At 46.4% G+C, this 21,628-nt stretch overlaps 1 protein-coding gene across 1 annotated transcript in view; it reads right to left on the bottom strand.

Moving 5' to 3' along the window:
• Positions 1–5,224: 5,224 nt before the first annotated feature.
• The window catches only part of METTL23 (methyltransferase 23, arginine), a 148,935-nt gene continuing 132,531 nt past the window's right edge, over positions 5,225–21,628 (bottom strand). The window contains exon 4 of the mRNA XM_068262141.1: positions 5,225–5,773. Within this exon, the coding sequence (XP_068118242.1) occupies positions 5,566–5,773 (208 nt within the window). The 3' untranslated portion in view covers positions 5,225–5,565. The remainder of the gene's footprint in view (positions 5,774–21,628) is intronic.

Here is a 21,628-nt window from a genome sequence, read left to right as displayed (position 1 = left end):
TTGAAGTGTAGCCGGGAAGAGGTCTGCGTAAATATGAATATGTGAATAGGGGGTCGGATAGGGATCACATTTTTCTTATAGCAAGAATTAACTCTTCTTTAATATTGTAGAATAAGAATCTAGCAATAACATCCCTTGGGATGGTATCAGGGAGATGTGCATGTTTGGGGAGGCGATGAGCCCGATTGATCATTAATTCAATGTCTGTAGTATCTGGTAGAACTGACTTCATGATAGCCTTCAAGTAATTTCTCAGTTCAGTAGAGGAGATTTGCTCAGAGATGCCTCTGCTTCTATCCTCTAAATCGGCAGATTTGGCTTTTAGCCATGATATATCAATTGTCTGAGATTCTGAATTCTCCACCATTATGTTATGCTCTTTAATAATGTCAGAAATCTTATTTTCAGTGAGGTGCACGCTTTCCCCCAGAGCAGAGATAACTTTCCTGAGGTCTTCAGTGACATTGGTGATTTCTGTCAGAAGTGAGGATTTGAATGCTACTAAAATGTCCTTAATAAACGCTTGTGAAGCAGGCTGGTCAGTGGCAGGATAGGCCTCTATAAGGAACTGCGTCACAGCTTGCTTGTGACCTGCGTATGGACTATGTGCTGGGCCTACCTCATAGTTCTGCAGCATGTTCATTATCTCTCCTGGGCCATGATTTTTCCGGGCTTTGGGAGGGAGAGACATTGTCTGGTGAGGTGGCAGAGCCGGTGTCTTTCTCCAGAGTCTGATCGGGTTCAGTGTCGGCAGAGGAGAGGGATCGCGGTGCAGGATTATGGATGCCGGCGCCATCTTGGATTGAAGTCTCGCCACGCTAAGGGAAGAAGTCAGTCAATTTGTGTGGCTTCTGGTGACCAGTCTTCCTCCTCATCATGGCCTCGGGACCCACTGACATGTCCTCCATCGCTAGAAGTGATGGCTTGCCTAGAACGGGGTTGTTTTGAGCTGGTTTAGGCAGGTTATCGCCAGAGCTCAGCTAGCGTACAGCCGTCCTGGTCTCCGCGCAAGCCACACCCCGCTTCAGGTGAGTTTAACCACATAAGGACCACAGTCTTTACACCCCTTAAGGACCAGAGCCTTTTTTTCCATTCAGACCACTGCAGCTTAACGGTTTATTGCTCGGTCATACAACCTACCACCTAAATTAATTTTACCTCCTTTTCTTGTCACTAATACAGCTTTCTTTTGGTGCTATTTGATTGTTGCTGTGATTTTTAGTTTTTATTATATTCATCAAAAAAGGCATGAATTTTGTCAAAAAAATGATTTTTTAACTTTCTGTGCTGACATTTTTCAAATAAAGTAAAATTTATATATACATTTTTGTCCAAATGTATTGTGCTACATGTCTTTGATTAAAAAAAAAACCCAAGGAGTGTATATTTATTGGTTTGGGTAAAAGTTATAGCGTTTACAAACTATGGTGCAAAAAGTGAATTTTCTCATTTTGAAGCATCTCTGACTTTTCTGAGCACCTGTCATGTTTCATGAGGTGCTAGAATTCCAGGATAGTATAAATACCCCCCAAATGACCCCATTTTGGAAAGAAGACATCCTAAAGTATTCACTAAGAGGCATGGTGAGTTCATAGAAGATTTTATTTTTGTCACAAGTTAGCGGAAAATGACACTTTGTGACAAAAAAATAAATAAAAAAAAGTTTTCATTTCTGCTAACTTTTGACAAAGAAAATGAAATCTGCCACGGACTCACCATGCCCCTCTCTGAATACTTTGGGGTGTCTACTTTCCAAAATGGGGTCATTTGTGGGGTGTGTTTACTGTCCTGGCATTTTGGGGGGTGCTAAATTGTAAGCACCCCTGTAAAGCCTAAAGGTGCTCATAGGACTTTGGGCCCCTTAGCACACCTAGTGCTTGATTCACAAAGCGGTGCTAACTGTTAGCATGCCTGTGAAAAGCCCCTCAGCACGCCTAAAAGAGCTTTTCGCACGCTAATTTGCGCGCGAACCGCATCGCACGCAAAGTTATGCAAGCAAAACTTTACGCGCGTAAACCTTTATGCGCACAGTAAACCTTTATGCATGCATAAAGGTTTACGCGCATAAAGTTTTGCGCACAATTTCTTAAAGCTTTGTGCGTGCTAACTACTTAGCACCCTAGTTAGCACGCCCAAAGCCTTTAGGTGTGCTAACTAGGATAGCACCGCTTTGTGAATCGAGCCCCTAGGCTGCAAAAAAGTGTCACACGTGGTATCGCCGTACTCAGGAGAAGTAGTATAATGTGTTTTGGGGTGTATTTTTACACATCCCCATGCTGGGTGGGAGAAATATCTCAGTAAATGAGATTTTTTTTTACACACAATTGTCCATTTATAGAGATATTTCTCCCACCCAGCATGGGTATGTGTAAAAATACACCCCAAAACACATTATGCTACATCTCCTGAGTACGGCGATACCACATGTGACACTTTTTGCAGCCTAGGAGCGCTAAGGGGCCCAACGTCCTATGAGTACCTTTAGGATTTCACAGGTCATTTTGAGGAATTTGGTTTCTAGACTACTCCTCACGGTTTTCACCGCTAACTTGTGACAAAAATAAAATCTTCTATGAACTCACCATACTCCTAACGGAATACCTTGGGATGTCTTCTTTCTAAAATGGGGTCACTTGTGGGGTTCCTATACTGCCCTGGCATTTTAGGGGCCCTAAACCGTGAGGAGTAATCTAGAAACCAAATGCCTCAAAATGACTGTTCAGGGGTATAAGCATCTGCAAATTTTGATGACAGGTGGTCTATGAGGGGCCAAATTTTTGGGAAGTGGTCATAAGCAGGGTGGCCTCTTAGATGACAGATTGTATTGGCACTGAAGTGCAGGAAGTGCAGGATGTTCTCAAATCGTGACCTGGACATGGCAGCAGAGAACATGGGCATGTGATATATTGGGTGCGTACACCAATAAGACCGCAATACATTCTTTTTGACTAGACCCATGTTAAGGAGAAGACCCCAAAAAATGTTACGTTCGGAAAAGTGGAGTGGTTTCCACCAAAAAGGCTGGGCATGGTAGCTTCTTGGATTGGCGGTTGCGTATTGTGTGGCATAACAGTTGGTCTCAGCCACAATTAAGTGGTAGAGACCAGCAGTGATCAGAATAAAAAATTCTGTCACTGCGGTGGGGCGGGTGAGGGTTTGGCCGGGTGATCAGAAGGCTGCAGGGGGCAGATTAGGGCCTGATCTGATGGATAGGAGTGCTAGGGGTGACAGGTGGTGACAGGAGGTGATTGATGGGTGTCTCAGGGGTGATGAGAGGAAAGAATAGATGCAATCAATGCACTGGGGAGGTGATCGGAAGGAGGTCTGAGGGTTTGGCCGAGTGATCAAGAGCCCACACGGTGCAAATTAGGGCCTGATCTGATGGGTAGGTGGGCTAGGGGGTGACAGGTGGTGACAGGTGATTGATGGGTGTCTCAGGGTGTGATTAGAGGGGGGAATAGATGCAAGCAATGCACTGGGGAGGTGATCGGGGGGTCTGAGGGCAATCAGAGTGTGGGCGGGTGTTTGGGTGCCCGCAAGGGGCAGATTAGGGTTTGATCTGATGGGTAGCAGTGACAGGTGGTGACAGGGTGATTGATAGGCGATCAGGGTGTGATTAGAGGGGAGAATAGATGCAAGCAATGCACTGGCGATCTGATGGTGTGGGCGGGTGTTTGGGTGCCCGCAAGGGGCAGATTATGGTCTGATCTGATGGGTAGCAGTGACAGGTGGTGACGGGGTGATTGATAGGTGATCAGGGTGTGATTAGAGGGGAGAATAGATGTAAGCAATGCACTGGCGAGGTGATCGGGGGGGGGGGGGGGGCGTCTGAGGGCAATCTGAGGGTGTGGGCGGGTAATTGGATGCCAGCAAGGGACAGATTAGGGTCTGATCTGATGGGTAGCAGTGACAGGTGGTGACTGATGGGTGATTACAGGGGAGGATAGATGTATACAGTACATGGGGGGGGGGGGGTTGGGGAGGATCTGAGGGTGTGGGGGGGGGTGATCAGGAGCCCCCAGGGGGCAGTTTATGACCTTTTCTAAAAAATAGCATTGACAGATGGGGACAGGCAAAAATGGCGCACAGCGCCAATAATGTCAGAATGGCGCTGCACTTAAAACGATATTTATCATTTTATATGTTATTTTTTATTTTTTTGCAGGGATCGGGCTGGAGAGGCAGTGGGCTGGCAGCGGAGGTCGGGCTGGAGGAGAGGCAGTGGGCTGGCAGCGGGGGGTCGGCCTGGAGAGGCAGCAGGCAGTAGGCTGGCAGCGGGGGTCGGGCTGGAGAGGCAGCGGGGTGGAGGGAGTAGGATTAGGGAGCATGTGTATACATTACCTTGTCCCGGCCGGCGATCGCTCCTTCACTTCATAGCTTGCACGAGTCCTGCATCCAGCCAATCACTAGGCGCCTTCAGTTTCCGCATGGTGATTGGCTGGATGCAGGACTCGTGGTCTGAGGGGTGCTGTGGGCGATCAGGGGGCAGGGGGGGCAAGATCAGTGTATTTGGATGCTTACTAGGGCGCTGCCTCCTGCCCTGGTGGTCCCTCGATCACTGGGACCACCAGGGCAGGAGGCAGCCCGTATAATACGCTTTGTATACATTACAAATCGTATTATACGCTTACTGTGCGGCAGATCGGGGGTTAATAACCCGCCGGCGCTTCCGAACGGCTGGCGGGTTGATGTCGCGGGTGTCCGGAGCCTATCGCCGGCAAATGCGGGCGCATTCTAGCGCGCGATCCCCGGCCAGCTAGTCCCGCAGGAGCTGCCGCCGATTGGCGTATTGCGGTCCTTGCGGGGTCCACTTTGCCACCGCCCATAGGTAGTGGGCGGTCGGCAAGAGGTTAAAGGAGCATCACATGCTTCAAACCAACTTATTTATCCACAATTTTGAAAGGGTGCCAATAATTTTTTCCAGACCATTTTTGGAGTTTTGTGTGACATTATGTCCAATTTGCTTTTTTTCCTCCCTTTTTTGTTTTGTTTCAATACACACAAGGGGAATAAACATGTATATAGCAAAACATGTTACTGCAATACTTTTCTGTGAGAAATACTTGATTTTCTGGTAAAATTTCTGGGGTGCCAACAATTTCGGTCATAACTGTATGTATGAAAAATTGTAAGTCATTTGTAAGTAGGGAATGGCCTGTTAAAAAGATATAATAAAACTTTTATAACTGGTAGAAATAAATAGGTCCTAAATGTCAAAGTGCCTTTTACATTTCTGAATGTGAAAGATAGTCCATAAGTAACTTCCAGAGTGCAGTAATGATCTTAAAGAACAAAAACTGATTTCTTGTCAGTTTTCCATTACTTTTTGCACTATGTATAGTGTGCCTTACTACTGGGTTTACCTGCTTTCCTTTGCTCTCCATTTGGCTCTTCTGGTTCACAAGTGTGCTGTAAGAAGTTGTGTACGTGAGATGTGAGCAGACATTTTGCATTTGAGATTCCTTGCAGATGTGACTAGCCCTAGCACCATGAATAAAATCCTCACTGTGGAAGGGAATGGATGCAGAAATCTACAATAGCAGAGTTCACACACGTTTACTACGTTCAGTTACCATTTTTGCAAAATGCCACATTTTTGTGTACCAAGACTAATTCATGTGTATCTAATGTGATGATCATCATTTCAATGCTATGCCGACCTGGCAGGTTGGATCCAGCCAAGCATTCCTTATCCGCATCAAACCTCTTCAGTGGAATGTTGTAGCATCTAAGATTCCATTTGAGGAGCAAAGCCTCAACTGTCCAGTCCGTGCTGTGGACAAACATATTTTGTAATATACATCTCAAAACTTACTATAAATGAATTGACTGTGACAAGTTGAGCCAAGTAAGAGTACCTTCCTGAGAAATACAGACCAAGTACCAAGTAATACAATTCTGGTCACATTACATGTTTTTAAGTGAGTAAAACTTAAAGTCTGAAGTGAGTATGGAGAAAAAAAAACATACCTAAGGCGAGGAAAGGCTCTGGGACCTACAGAGCCTTCCCGCTCCTCCTACGTTCCCTGCATTCCAGCAGTGGATCCCCCGTTAGCAGTGTCCGAATGATGAGTCAGAGACTTCTCACTTCCGCCGCTGTGGGAGGATTCAGCAATCTTCGGGAGTCTGAATGCTCCAGAAGACAGGCCGCTCCGTATTGAGCTTGCGTGAGAATGCATGCAGCGGAAGTGAGCAGTCTCTGACCCATTGATCGAAGACTACTAATGGGGGATCCAGTGCTGGAACGTGGGACCGTAGGAGGACCGGGAAGTCTCTATAGGACCCTGAGACTTCTTTTTCCTTAGGTGAGTATCTGTTTTTGTTTTTTTATACTTGCTTCAGACTCCCTTTAAACAGTGAATTGTAGAGAACAAAAATACTGTATACTGTTTACAAAAAAACTTGAGATGGTTTGTAATATTTATGGTTAACATACCAATTTAATAGGAACAAGTAAGGTGGCTTACCTCAGAGACAAAATTCTTAGACAAAGAATTTTTAATAACAAAGCACAGGCAACGCGTTTAAAAATTATTTGTCTAAGAATTTCGTCTTTGAGGTAAGCCACCTCACTTGTTCCTTTTTAGTTGTTTTTAACGTATTTTATACAACCTCTTTATCCCCTATATGTGCTAAATCTACCCCTCAACGTCCCCCTTTGAAGGGGTATAAGCATTAGCCACGGTGTTTTTACATGAGCCTAATGCTTCTTTTTATCAAGAAGAGCGACCAGCCGAGGTCCTGACGGACCACCCCGAGTCGGGGAGTCGGGGTTATTGTCTCCACCTGCTGCCAGAGGACAGTTGCCCATAGCAACCCACCTTTGTGAGTAGACCTTTTGCTTAATTCTTTCCACGTATTGTGTTACTTTGACATACTGCACCATTGGGCTCCCGTTTTCTCTCTCGTATCTTTTGCTCCAGGGTGCTCACACACCCCATCCACTTTTTGTTATACCAATTTAATGCACATTATGCATGGCTTGGAATTAGGCCAGTCAAAATCGTTTATGGAGCTCTGCTCCGTAAACAGCCTGCTAGCCTGCAATCGGGGCTAGCAGGCTGCCAGAAGAAAATAAACAGGTTTTTTTTTTTAATTTAGAGCGCTGCGATCTATGTGCTTAGTGACAAAGCTGTCCCCTCGAGTGGCCCACAATGTGATCCCCTCTCATAGGCTGAAGCCTATGAGAGTTATCACTGATTGGCTCTCAGGAGGGAGGGAAATAAGAAAAAAAACTAAGAAATTAAAAAAAATAATTACATTAATAATCGCAGCAGCAATCAGTTGTCACCAACATTAATCTCTGTTGGTAGCAATAAAGGGAAGTAAATTTGATTTGTGTGCTACATAGTATGGATCTGCAGCAAGCTGTTAAAGTTGCAGAGCACTGTATTGTAAAAAAAGACTGGTCACTAGGGGGCTGTAAACCTGTGGTCCTCAACTGGTTAAAGCAACCCTGAAGAAAAAAAAACGTAATACCCAAGAAAAGGGAAGGTTCCCACAGAGCCTTACTTATACTTTCTCTGTCCCTTTTGTGAAATTATTCGACCTACAGGTCGAATATGTCTTTGGCCCTCCTTGGGCAGCCTATAGAAGAATCAGTGTCCCTGAGTACTTCCAAAAACGAGTTGATCCGTACTAAGCACACGCTAAGGATCCACCCTTCTTTGGAAGCACTCAGGGGTGCAAGTTTTCCGTGGCGTCCCGATGCTGCACATTTTGAATGCGTGACAGCACTGGAACGAGAAAACAGTGAGGAGCAGGAAGGCTCTATGGGATCCAGATCCTTATCTAAATTATATATATATATATATTTTTTTTTTGGGGGGGGGGGGGGGTTGCTTCAGGGTTGCTTTTATGCTGTTTTGAAAGTGTCATAGTACCTCAAAAAGGTATACAGAAACATGTCCTACTCTCTGATTTTATTTAAAGGAATATGAGAAAAATGTGTACATACCTGGGGCTTCCTCCAGCCCACTTCAGGCTGATCGGACCCTCGCCATCTTCCCATGCTGCCTGGATCCTCCGCTAGGTGGCCGGTAATTCTGCAAGTGAGGACAAGCATAGCCACATGCTCCCACTGACTGGAGAGTTCTGCAGCTGCGCAGAACGCTCCCAGCAACGAGAGCTTGACGGGGGAGTGTGCGTGGCCAGACTGCGCCAACTTGCAGAATTACCGGGCCGCCTAGTTGAGGATCCTGGTGGGGTGGGAAGACGGCAAGGGTGGGAAGACAGCAAGGGTACTGATCAACCTGAAGGGGACTGGAGGAAGCCTCAGGTATGTATGTCAACTTTTTTTTTTTTTAACTTGTCACAGATACACTTTAAAGGACCACAACCAAATGTAAACACATACAAATAAGTATGTTTCCAGAGTAAAATGAGCTATGAATTACTTTTCTCCTATGTTGCTGTAACTTACAGTAGGAAGTAGAAATCAGAAATCAGAATCAGAAAGAACAGGTTTTTGACTAGACCACCTCTTCACGGGGGATTCTCAGTATTTCATTTATTCTTTACAAAAGCACTCCCTGGCCCACGGGAGCTGGAAGAACTGACAGGTTTTGAACTGGCCCAGCTCCCCTTGGGGGATTCTCAGGATTTTATTTATTTTCAAAACCACTTAGTTTCTCAGTCCAACTAGTGTTGATCGAACACACAGTTATTCGGGCTCGGGTCGGCTCGGCCAAACATGGTCCAGATGTTCGGGATATTCGGGCGAACACCGAGCCTAATTGAAGTCAATGGGGACCCGAGCCTGAAAAAACTTGCAAAATTAGGGAAACTTCTGCAAAATGGGTTGGAAATAGTGTGTGTGTGTATGGGGGGGTGGGGGGTGGGTTGGGGCATTTACACATAGATCTTAGGCTCAGAATAAAAGCAGGGACTAATGTTTGCAGAGCAGTGCGCCAATTATACTTGACTGCCAATAAAACAAATAAAAGTCCCCAAAAAAGGCATACGTGTATGGGGAAAAACTGCACACTTAAGGCCAATGCAGTTTATCGCCATGTATTTATAAATTTTATACAAATGAGATCCTTAAAAGCTGTCCTAGTAGCAATGGGACCGGCAACGCTAACCCAGCACACATGATGGAAGAGGAGGTACAGGAGAACAAGGCCACGCTTTGTGCCACAACCCAGGCATTGCATGAGGACAAAATGCATGCTTAAAGTCATGCATTTTGTCGCCATGCATTGATAAATATAAAATGAGATATTCCTGAAAAGCAGTCCTACCAGTGGGACCGGCAACGCTAACCCAGCACACAGGATGGAAGAGGAGGTACAGGAAAACAAGGTCACGCTTTGTGAAACAACCCAGGCCTTGCATGAGGACAAAATGCATGCTTAAAGCAATGCATTTTGTCTCAATGCATTGATAAATATAATAGAAATTAGATATTCCTGAAAAGCAGTCCTACCAATGGGACCGGCAACGCTAACCCGAACACAGGATGGAAGAGGAGGTACAGGAGAACAAGGCCACGCTTTGTCACACAACCCAGGCCTTGAATGCGGACAAAATGCATGCTTAAAGCCATGCATTTTGTCGCCATGCATTGATAAATATAATGTAGCAAATGAAGAGAAAGATCCGCACCACCTTCTGAAGTAACATACAAAAACACCAACATATATACAGAGAAACAGCCTATTTACATATCTAGTCACACCTCCAACTCCCCCATTGGTGGATCTGAACAAGATGGGGGAGTTGGAGGTGTGACTAGATATGTAAATAGGCTGTTTCCCATCAGGTCCTCTAATTAGTATATACTCAGTGATTGGTTGTTTCTCTGTATATATGTTGGTGTTTTTGTATGTTACTTCAGAACTAGGCAGCATGAAGATGGGCAGGAGCCCGAAACAGTGGACTGTCCTGCCGCAAAGTTCTTTTTAAATTTGTATGTTTTTTTCCAATAAAACAGACTAAGCTTTTCTGAAGGTGGTGCGGATCTTTCTCTTCATTTGCTACAGTTTGAGTCCCATGGTGTCCGGGACTATTGGATCTGCACACCTGACCATCTGAAATTGATGGAAGCCAAGCAAGTGCGACTCCACACTTAAAATTATTGATAAATATAATGGAAATGAGATATTCCTGAAAAGCAGTCCTATCCCTATCTGGGACCGGCAACGCTAACCCAGCACAGATGTTCATGGTGCTTGGTCGGGGGGTGTTGCGAAGTCGGTTCCAATCCACGATTTATTCATTTTTATTTGTGTCAGACGGTCTGCATTTGCTGTGGAGAGGCGGATACTGAAACAACTTTCGGACATAACAATGGCGGCAGGGCAAGCCAGCATCTCTATTGCGTACAGTGCCAGTTCGTGCCAGGTGTCTAGCTTAGAGACCCAATAATTGAAGGGGACTGATGGATCGTTGAACATGGCTACGCCATCTGACATATAGTCCTTGACAATCCTCTGCAGACGATCGGTGGTGGAGGTGGAACTGCGCGAATGCTGTTCTGTGGGCTGCTGCCTGGGTGTCAGAAAACTTTGCCACTCCTTGGACACTGCCGATACCATTCCCTTGTGGGCACTAGTCCTGGGTTAGAAAAAAAGGGGAGATGAGTGCAAAGCGAGATATGACCAAAAGTCGGCAAGTTATGTGAAAGGTACAAAAATCTTCACTTTATTATCAATTTGGTAAAAAATGTGAGAATTGGATGTCAGACATGTCACAAAGAAACCCACCCACCCACCAATAAAACCCAAAAGTCCAGGGAGCGAGGGCCTTTTCCTATTGTGCACTTTACACATAGAAGTAAGGATCCTATTAAAGAGATGGAGGACAGTTCACTATTGCACAGACAAACAAGCAGTTCAAATCAAATCAGCTTGGAATGTAGCAGGAGATTCCTGTCTCATGCTGTGAGCAATCTCCGAACAGCTAGGCAAGTCCCACTCGCAGACTCACAAATTCATCAAGCGTAGCAAGGAGTAACAGAGGCAGAGGCAGGGATTAGCAGTTAGGAAAGCGAGCAGCAGCGGGTAACAACTGGTACTGCAAATGTCCATTAGATGCTTTGTATAAACAGACAATGATAGTCTTCACAGCCATACAGTGCAGTTAGTCCGTGTTACATAAACTCACAGTTCCATCTCCTGCCTGTGTTGTCCTCTCCTCATGTCAGCAGCAATACAATGTCCAAGCTGGATGCCGCTGAGCGGTTTGTTAGATGGATATCTGCGGGACGCCAACCCGCTAGTTGTGCACATGTCCTCCGTATGTAAGAATCTCTTTCACGCGGATACTTCCGCGTTATGGTTTCCCAGCACACTTTGCATTGATCGGATTGCTGGTCCTCAAGCTCCGCCCACCGACCGGTTTCGCGCATGCGCGCTTCCTCAGGGTGTGGTCAAATCATGACTGGCAGGTAAACTAAATACTCTAGATCACTCCAGTTCCGCCCACAGGGCGGATTGGGATTGGCTGATTGTAAGACAAGAACGTGCAGGGTGCCGGCCCAACCAACAGGGAAGGGGGGCGCTCAAAAATAACATCAATCATGCAAAGAGGGTCCGCAAGTATGTACTCAGCAAATGCTATCTTATTTCCATTACAGACACAATCTTCAGTAGGTCCCACCATAGGGCGAATGAAGTTCCCAGAGAGCCCCCAGGCAGAGGAATATCTAAAATACTTTATATATGGGCCCCCATCTGTAAGTTAATTTATTTGTTTGGGGACCAAGACAGATCCCAGGCAGAATAGGCGCAGCTAGTCACATAGAATGGCGTTATAAAAAACATTGTAATCCAAAATCTACATTGTGTCCCATAGGGACCAAAGTGCGAAGTTTAAAGATCCAGCTGCACTCCTTCTGCCTGAGAATTCTGTCAAAATCACCTCTGCGGGAAGAGATTTTAAGCTTATAGATTCCCTTAACTTTTGAACCAAATAGGTCACCTCCATGAAAATCTTTATAATGTTGCGCAAGAGGAGTCGTGTAATCCTCATCTTTCGCATTGCGCATATGCTCACCTATCCTCGCCCTCAAAGGACGTGTTGTCTTGCCAATGTACTGCAAGCCGCAAGGACAGGTGAGCATATACACAACTCCTTCCGTTGCACAATTAATGAAGGATTCTATCCTATAGGTTCTCTGGCCAAGGGAATCACTAAAGGATGCAGTTCGATCTACCAAGGGGCAGACCTGACAGCCCCCACACCTATACATGCCACTGGGAATAGATTTTCCAAGCCATGTGGCAGTAGTACTTCTTATGTATTCACTTTGAACCAAATGGTTCCTCAAAGACACAGCCCTTTTTGCGGCCAAGTGTGGATATTCGCCAACTATGGCTTTTATATCCTCCGAGGTTGTCAGGACTGGCCAGTGTTTTGTCAAAATTTCTTTAAGAGACTCCCAGTGGCTGCTATAGGGGGTGGGGATTCTAAGGATGCCCTAAGGATGCCCCCCTTCTCCTGATCATTGATCTCCAAATTTCTCCTCCATCTAGGGCATAGCAATTGGCCCCTATCAAGGGACCAGGCTCTTTTGAGGGCCTTTTTCAAAACTTTATGAGAATAGCCTCTTTCCCTAAACCGGAGGAACATTTCTTTTGATTCCCTAGAGAAGGTCTCATCAGACCCACAATTCCTTCTCAGGCGCTGGAACTCACCGATGGGGATAGACCTGATTTGGTGTTGGGGATGACAGCTCGTGGCATGTAGGACAGTATTGCCCGCTGTTGGCTTTCTGTAGCTTGAGGGGACAAACTTATCTCCATGGATATCAATCCTAAGGTCCAAAAAATTCAGTCCAACATCGCTCACCTCATAGGTGAGCTTGATGTTGAACGAATTATCGTTAAGATCCCCCAGAAACGACTGAAGTTCCCCCAAGCTACCTGTCCACACCATCATAATGTCGTCTATGTATCTTATCCACAGGGGGGCATGTTCCTGCCATAGCAAATGTTGATATACCACCTTACGTTCCCAATAACCCAGATGTAAATTAGCATAGGCAGGAGCACACGCCGCCCCCATGGATGTACCCCGAATTTGATGGTAAAAAGAACCATCAAACAGGAAACAGTTAAACCCAAGGATGAATTCCAGCAACTCAGCCACAAAATCATTGTGGCAACGGTATCCAGGATATGCATCTCGAAGGAAGAAACGTGTGGCTCAGAATAAAAGCAGGGACTAATGTTTGCAGAGCAGTGCGCCAATTATACTTGACTGTCAATAAAACAAATAAAAGTCCCCAAAAAAGGCATACGTGTATGGGGAAAAACTGCACACTTAAGGCCAATGCAGTTTATCGCCATGTATTTATAAATTTTATACAAATGAGATCCTTAAAAGCTGTCCTAGTAGCAATGGGACCGGCAACGCTAACCCAGCACACATGATGGAAGAGGAGGTACAGGAGAACAAGGCCACGCTTTGTGCCACAACCCAGGCCTTGCATGAGGACAAAATGCATGCTTAAAGCCATGCATTTTGTCGCCATGCATTGATAAATATAAAATGAGATATTCCTGAAAAGCAGTCCTACCAGTGGGACCGGCAACGCTAACCCAGCACACAGGATGGAAGAGGAGGTACAGGAAAACAAGGTCACGCTTTGTGACACAACCCAGGCCTTGCATGAGGACAAAATGCATGCTTAAAGCAATGCATTTTGTCTCAATGCATTGATAAATATAATAGAAATTAGATATTCCTGAAAAGCAGTCCTACCAATGGGACCGGCAACGCTAACCCAGCACACAGGATGGAAGAGGAGGTACAGGAGAACAAGGCCACGCTTTGTGACACAACCCAGGCCTTGAATGCGGACAAAATGCATGCTTAAAGCCATGCATTTTGTCGCCATGCATTGATAAATATAATGGAAATGAGATATTCCTGAAAAGCAGTCCTATCCCTATCTGGGACCGGCAACGCTAACTCAGCACAGATGTTCATGGTGCTTGGTCGGGGGGTGTTGCGAAGTCGGTTCCAATCCACGATTTATTCATTTTTATTTGTGTCAGACGGTCTGCATTTGCTGTGGAGAGGCGGATACTGAAACAACTTTCGGACATAACAATGGCGGCAGGGCAAGCCAGCATCTCTATTGCGTACAGTGCCAGGTGTCTCTAAACCCAATAATTGAAGGGGACTGATGGATCGTTGAACATAGCTACGCCATCTGACATGTAGTCCTTGACAATCCTCTGCAGACGAGCGGTGGTGGAGGTGGAACTGCGCGAATGCTGTTCTGTGGGCTGCTGCCTGGGTGTCAGAAAACTTTGCCACTCCTTGGACACTGCCAATACCATTCCCTTGTGGGCACTAGTCCTGGGTTAGCGGAAGTCAGTCTGTCGGGGAGGAGGATGCAAAACTCATCACCAATTTCTCCACAAGGGCCTTCTGGTATTCTTGCATTTTTACCTGTCCGACACTTTCTTCAATCAATGTTGGAAAATGTTCTTTGTATCGTGGATCCAGAAGGGTATAAAGCCAGTAATCCACGTCCACCAGAATTCAGACAATGCGCGGGTCGCGTTCCAATGCAGCCTAACATGAACAGAGCCATGTGTGCCAGACAGGGGCGCCTCTAGCCTTCTTGTCACTCCAGGCAAGAAATCCTGTGGCGCCCCCCCCCCCCCCCCTAAATAATAAAACAAAAATCATATACATTATAGAACACTTCACACATGATGTAAGCCATCAGAGAGGGATAACTATGAAATGGGGCCCTAGGCAAGATAACACTTTGCCCTCCACTGATGGTCACCTGGCTTATTTAGTTAGATTTGGTGGGGGCTAGCAACCACCAGGCCCCTAAACTCTCTCTAGACCCTAGGCAGCTGCCTAAGTTTGCCTTGTGGATGATCAGCATTGTATGCCATACAGCACATGCTGCCAGTATGCACCTCAAATAAATACAGCATCCACACTACAAGTTCCAATGGCAGTCACATTGCAAGATTGGATTATCAAGCAAGACATTCTTACTTTCAAAATAATTTTTCACAAACATTATGAGATATGCAAATATGTTACCACCTGTTAGGGTAGGACTGGAGTGAGTATATCATGACATTGAAGGGCTGATATGGTAAGGTGGTTTAAGGCCCAGAGCACACCGAGCGGTTTTAGCAGCGATCCGCCAACCGCATCTGTCTGTGAAAATGCTTGGCTAATGTATTTTAATGGGATGATGCACACCAGCGGTTTGAGGTCTTTAGCAAACCGCAAACGTGCCTCCTGCTGCACATTTGCGGTTTGCAGAAGCGATTCTGCCTCAATGTAAAGTATAGGAAAAATGCAAACCGCTCTGAAAAACACTAGATCAGAGCGGTTTTCCAGGCGTATTTGTTACAGAAGCTGTCCAGTAACAGCTTTTACTGTAACAATATTTGTAATCTGCTTCACAAAAACACTCGGCATGTTTAGAAAATGTCTCTAAACATGCCTAGAATCGCTCTGAAATCTGCTTCAAAAACCGCTAGCGTTTTGAGGATCTGCTAGCGGTTTTGGTGTGCACTGGGCCTAACAGTTTGATTCATAATCCATTCTGGAGATAAGCACAGTGTGTTTGTAGTGTAAGTGATACAAGAGAAGAGAAGTAGAATGGAGGGAGGAAGGGTAGTAGAGGGTCAGAATTGATGACATGGATTAGCAGATATCTATGAGTAGAATAGAGGCTCAGTGGGTACCACTACTGCATTTTAGTGCTGAGTCCTAGGCTTGAACATTGGCCAGGGAAAAATCTGCATGGAGTTTCTGTCTTCAGACACTTCAGACATTTCCTGCATCCTAAAAAACATACTAATAAGTCAACTGGTTTACCCCAAAACAATCCTATATTGAAAATATTAGACTATAACTGTGGTAGGGATTAGACCGTGAGCTCCTCTGAGGACAGTCAGTGACATGACTATGTACTCTGTAAAGTGCTTCAGGAGATGTCAGTGCTATATAAATAAATAATAATAATATGGTAGGACATTAGACTATGACTATGGTAGGGTTAGATTGTGAGCTCCTCTGGGGACAGTCCGTGACATGACTATGTTCTCTGTAAAGTGCTGCAGAAGATGTCAGTGTTATATAAATACATAATAATAATATGGTAGGACATTAGACTATGACTATAGTAGGATTAGATTGTGAGCTCCTCTGAGGACAGTCAGTGACATGACTATGTACTCTGTAAAGTACTGCAGAAGATGTCAGTGCTATATAAATACATGATAATAATATGGTCGGACATTACAGTTTGACTATGGTAGGGATGAAATTGTAAGCTCCAGTGAGCAGTCAGTGACATGACTATGTACTCTGTAAAGTGCTGAAGATGTCAGTGCTACATAAATACACAATAATAGTTCCAAATGCTACTGGCTCCCCTGAAGAGTGCTCAGACTAGTGTACATAATTGTGCACATTGTTCCCAGTTGTTTGGTCAGAGAGACAGTGGGAGAGGGAGCATGAGCAGAGGGTGAGGGCGAGCAAAGTTAAGCTCCACACTCACCACAGTGACTGCAACAACACAGGAAGATGGATCCAGCGAGGTGTCCCTCATGACAAGCGTCCAGCGATTCATCTTCCTGCCAGCGGGTATGCGAGATGTCACGTGACATTACAGGACGGTCGCGAACGAGAAGTCAAGCGACCTCAGTACTTTACTTGATCCTCAGTGACGGTCACTTTTCACCACACAATGCTAAGTGATGTCACGACATCGTGTAAATGACTACTTGTCGCTCAAAAAAAAATTTGATGGACATCGGGAAAATCGTTGGAAAAATCGTGAGGTGGTACATAGCATTAGAGAGAGGGCAAACAGACAGCATTAATGGAAATACATTATTATGCCATCTTCAATTATAAGTAGTGATGGATGTAATTACACACATTGCTTACATGTCCATTATCATTGTTTGAGCTTTAGATGCTGCCCTCCTATTCACTCTCTCACAATGAAATACAAAACCTGCAACCCCCACTGTGTCCATTACACACTTCAAACACTGTCCTGTTGAATTCAGGGAGAAGTTCGGGCTGTGTAGGGGAGAGGATCAGATGATCCTACCTCTCCATAGCTAGTCATGGCGATCCTCCTGACATCTAGACATGCAGACATTCTAGCAGAGCACACAGCTGTCTGCAGAGTTTACTGTTTGTTTGTTTGTCTCACTCGCTCTGCAGACTCAGTAACATTTGGGGGTAGGGCGCTGTCACCTCTGTGGAGGGGCAGAGAACAGCTATAAACCAGACACCTTCTTCTTAGGGAGTATCTATAATTCTGAACTCTGAATGATTCTTTATCCGTGACTTAGCAGAAGGCTATTTGTGAAAAGAGCAGAGTAACCAAGCAGCTCAGGGTGACCCAAGCTACTAGGAATGTATAGGGGGATAAAAGGAACCAAATGCCCTCCTACTAAAAAAGCAACGCTTGGTGTAATTTGCCTTCTTAAAACAGAAGGAAATCTTTTTCTCTCCAGTCCCTTACAACGGTCTTTCAGGACAGGAATTTTTATTTCCCCTTGGACTGACAGTAATTTATTGCGCCTTCCCCATCAAAGCCGCTCCAAGCCGCTGCCTGGGTGGTCAGTAGGTAAAGGCGCCCCTGGTGCCAGAGTCCCAACAGGTTGCTCGTCATCATCATCATGTTCTGTGCTTGCTTGTGATGCACCATCACCAACATCATGCCCACCTTCCTCCTGCTCATTCCCGCTGAATTGTGGAAGTCAAACGTGCATGGCCATGTCACTCGGCAGTGGAGGCATCCATGTCCTGCTCCAACTCCAGCTGTTCCTCATCCTCTTCATCGTACAAGGGACCAGCAGTTCCTGAGGCAGATTGCCTGATGTGGATATCGCGCTGTGTGGTGTCCTCTCTGAATTCCTCCTCTTCCATCCTGATTGCATCTTCCTTGATCTTCAACATTGATTTCTTCAGTAAACACAGCAGTGGTATTGTAATGCTGACTAATGAGTTATCACCACTCACAAGCAACGTGGATTGCTCAAAATTTTGGAGGACTTCGCAGAGGTCCAACATGGTGGCCTATTCTAAACCGCAGAAGTTTGGCAGCTGACTGGATAAGCCTCGGTACTGCTCCATCAGGTACTGGACTACTGCACTCTTCTGCTCGCAAAGGCGTGCTAACATGTGCAGCATCAAATTCCAGCGCATGGGGACATCACACACCAAGCGATGGTTGGGTAGACTGAATCGCTGCTGCAACTTGGTGAGTGCTGCCGAAGCGGTACTGGATTTGCGAAAAATGCTTTGCCACTCGTCGCACCTTCTGCAGAAGATCCGACATGTCTAGGTATGTTCTCAGGAACCGCTGAACCACTAGGTTCACAATGTGGGCCAGGCAAGGGATGTCTCAGTTTTGCCAACTGTAATGCGCTAATGAGATTGCTCCCATTATCACACACAACCAGGCCTGCCAGCCACAACTGGGTCTGTTCCTGTATTCCCTTCCAAATTTCAGCACCTGTGTGCTGCTTATCTCCAAGGCAGATCAGCTTTAATAAGGCCTGCTGATGCATGGCAACAGCTGCACCGCTTCCACGCACCTATTGCTGAGTTAGCGCTGCCGGATGAGGTAGACTTTGGAGAGGCGGTGGAGGAGAAGGAGCCAGAGAGGTAGGTGCTGTCATCAACTCGTAGGGACGCAGGTCCGGCTATTTGAGGTGTTTGCAAAATCTGTGCCATAGCGGGTGAGGAGTCGCTCCCTGGCTCCACAAGGTTCACCCAGTGCGCCATAAGGGAGATGTACCGACCCTGGCCAAACGCACTCGTCCACGTGTCAATGGTGAGGTGAACCTTGCAGGCAACTGCATTTTTCAGGCTTTGGGTGAGGTTTGCGACCACGTGCTCCTGTAATGCTGGCACGGCACAGCACGCAAAGTAGTGGCGGCTGGGAACCACGTAACATGGTATGGCCATCGACATCATGGATTTGAAGCGCTTTGTCTCCACCACTCTATATGGCAGCATTTCGCAGGCCAGGGATTTGGCAATGCTGGCTGTTAGTGCCTTGGCCCGGGGATTGTTTGCTGGCAATTTTCTCCTGCGCTCCAACATCCCCGGGACAGACAACTGAACAGTAGGCTCACACACTGAAGGAGAGTTGGTTGTTGTCGTCGATGACTGGGAACAGCCAAGAGCACTACTGCTGCGACTGACATTGGCCAACACGTAATGGCTGGGCTGCTGCGGAGGGTCTGGTGTCCAAAACAGAGGCAGTGTTGCTGGGGGTTGGAAGCGAGTTGGTACCCTGGCCTTGTGTGTCTGCCCACAGATTGCGATGTTTGGCTTCCATGTGCCGGCGCATGCTGGTGGTGGTGAGGTTGTTGACAGCCCTGATGAAGCTTGGTGTTGCCAAGCGAAACTAGTCGGTGATTGGCTGCCGCTACCCAACCCACTAACCTCCGACCCGCTAGGCGGTGACGCGCTGGTAACTCCGCAAGTACGCGTGGAGATTGGCGCATTACGGCGCCAGCTGCCGGGAATAGGCCCTGTGCGAGACGGCTGTGCCAGTGGATGGACTCTGAGTGACTAAGCTCAGCGGAGACTTTCTGTGCCAGATGCCTGTGTGCACATGTACACTACCGGCTCCATAGCAGGACAAGCTTAGACTGCCAGTGTCACCAGATCTCACGCCGGACCACATCCCAAGGATGGGGCCCCCTTTGGATTATAGCATCCGCAGCCTGCCTGGGCGGCTGGTACAATATAACCAGGTGAAGCCTGAGCGCATTGCTCTCGACGGACTGCTGGAGGTCGTGAGTATAGGCACTCATGTGGTAAATGCCATGTTATGGGGCATGCCGGTCCTTTTGAATGAGACTTAATCACGTCTGTTCGGATGATGCTGGACATGCTTGCTTAGCAATTGCCTCTTTCTATGCTGCTTCCCTTCATTGCTTAAGCCCTTCGCAGGTGGACTGTGCTTTGTGATCAGTACGGGGTACCCCAAAGCCTGGTCTGTGTGTATGGGGAGGTGTGTCAGTGTGGTTGGTATGTGAGCCTTGGTTTTAATGACAACAGCGCTGTTGCTCTTTTAGCTCCGTTGTTTGATGCATTACTGGTCTCGTTTTCATGTATAGCCAATAAAGATTTTTCTAATTTTGCATACACCGGTGTGTCCTCAGGAGCCTCTGTTTTCATAAATTTGCTATTACAATATGGTTCAGGACCTCTTCCTATATGGAAAGGTGATGCATAATTATATTATTTACGTTCCTCTTTTTTCCTGCTCCCCTTTCCCCGTCATACATGTTGACATTTTTTCCCCTGCTCATTGTGGTCCTGCACACCTTGCAAACCACCTTGGTTACATCCTCCCTGCTGTCTTCAAAAAAAGACCAGACATTTGAAGACCTACTGCTTTGCTGGGGAGTTTGGCGCATGCCTCTTTTGCGTTTTACTTGTGCGCTTGTTGTGGTCAATATTCCCTGAACACTTTGTGGCACAACGCGAACTCTTGCAGCAGTGGGTTCTTCAGATGACTCATCTGTAGTACTATCCCGACGGCGATGGCCTGCTTCCCATGTTGGGTCTGTAAACTCATTGTCTGTAACCTCCTCTTTGATCTCATGTGTGTGCACTGGAGTAAAGCTCCTCAGAACAACCTCTGCGCACCTCAATCCCATCTGTTCCTCATCTTGGCAGACCTCCTGCGATTCAAATTCCTGCGCACATTGCGAGATTTGGGTGTCTTCGTCCTCGCTTTGCCTTTCAGTAATTGGTGCATTTTCAGCATCCACTGCTTGTGAATCCAGGCACAACATTTGTGGCTGTTCCATTGACCTTTGTACATAAAGAAGCAGAAGCGTGCACTAATGTCCTCTGTTAAATCTCGCCTTTTAATCCTCCAGATCAAGTCCATACAAACGGGGTTAACATCAGTGTACACATTAGTATAGTTGCTTATACATACTGGTGCTGGTGGCAGTGGTCTGGTGGGTGCCTAGAATGTGAAAGGATCGGCGACGGACGTTTCGCGTCCAACAGGACGCTTGGTCACGCTGCGTTCCACATTGTGAGTGCTCGGCGAACCTCCGGGATATCGCGGGGGTAGCCCCGCCCCTTCCGGGGGAATCGTCGGCATCATGAGGAGTTCAATTGCGGCATGGGGGAAACACTTCCGGCATCAGCCTGGGGGATGGCGCTCATGCGCACGCGTAATGCATACAAATAGACGCATCTAAAGGTTATGGTTAACCACCACTAGATGGGGACATCATTATGCCCGTCATCCACTTATGCGCTCGTGCGTCCAAACGGACGCAATGGGCATGCTAAATTGTACATACCCATCAATTCCCCACACTCAAAACACCAGCGCCCCCCCCCCCATGTCTCAAAAAGTGTATTAAATGTGCAATATAGTGATTAAAACAAAACACCTTTAAAAACAAATAGCCAGAACGGCCAACTAAGAAACAGATGACTAGGTATTTACCATATTGTTTAAACGTTTCCTAAGATGGATTGTGGCCAGGACTTTAAACATATCTTGATTCGTTAATGTCCACATCGGGGCCTCAGCCGACCTCCGCTCCCAAAATTTTTTAAAAAGGGTAGCGTAAAGAGCCAAATGGACTCTCCCTGTTTAATTAAACAAAGGGATCCGGCCCAAAAATGC

Source organism: Hyperolius riggenbachi, chromosome 12, assembly GCF_040937935.1.
Source record: "Hyperolius riggenbachi isolate aHypRig1 chromosome 12, aHypRig1.pri, whole genome shotgun sequence".
Lineage (NCBI taxonomy): Eukaryota > Metazoa > Chordata > Amphibia > Anura > Hyperoliidae > Hyperolius > Hyperolius riggenbachi.
This window is presented reverse-complemented; position numbering and strand designations above follow the sequence as displayed.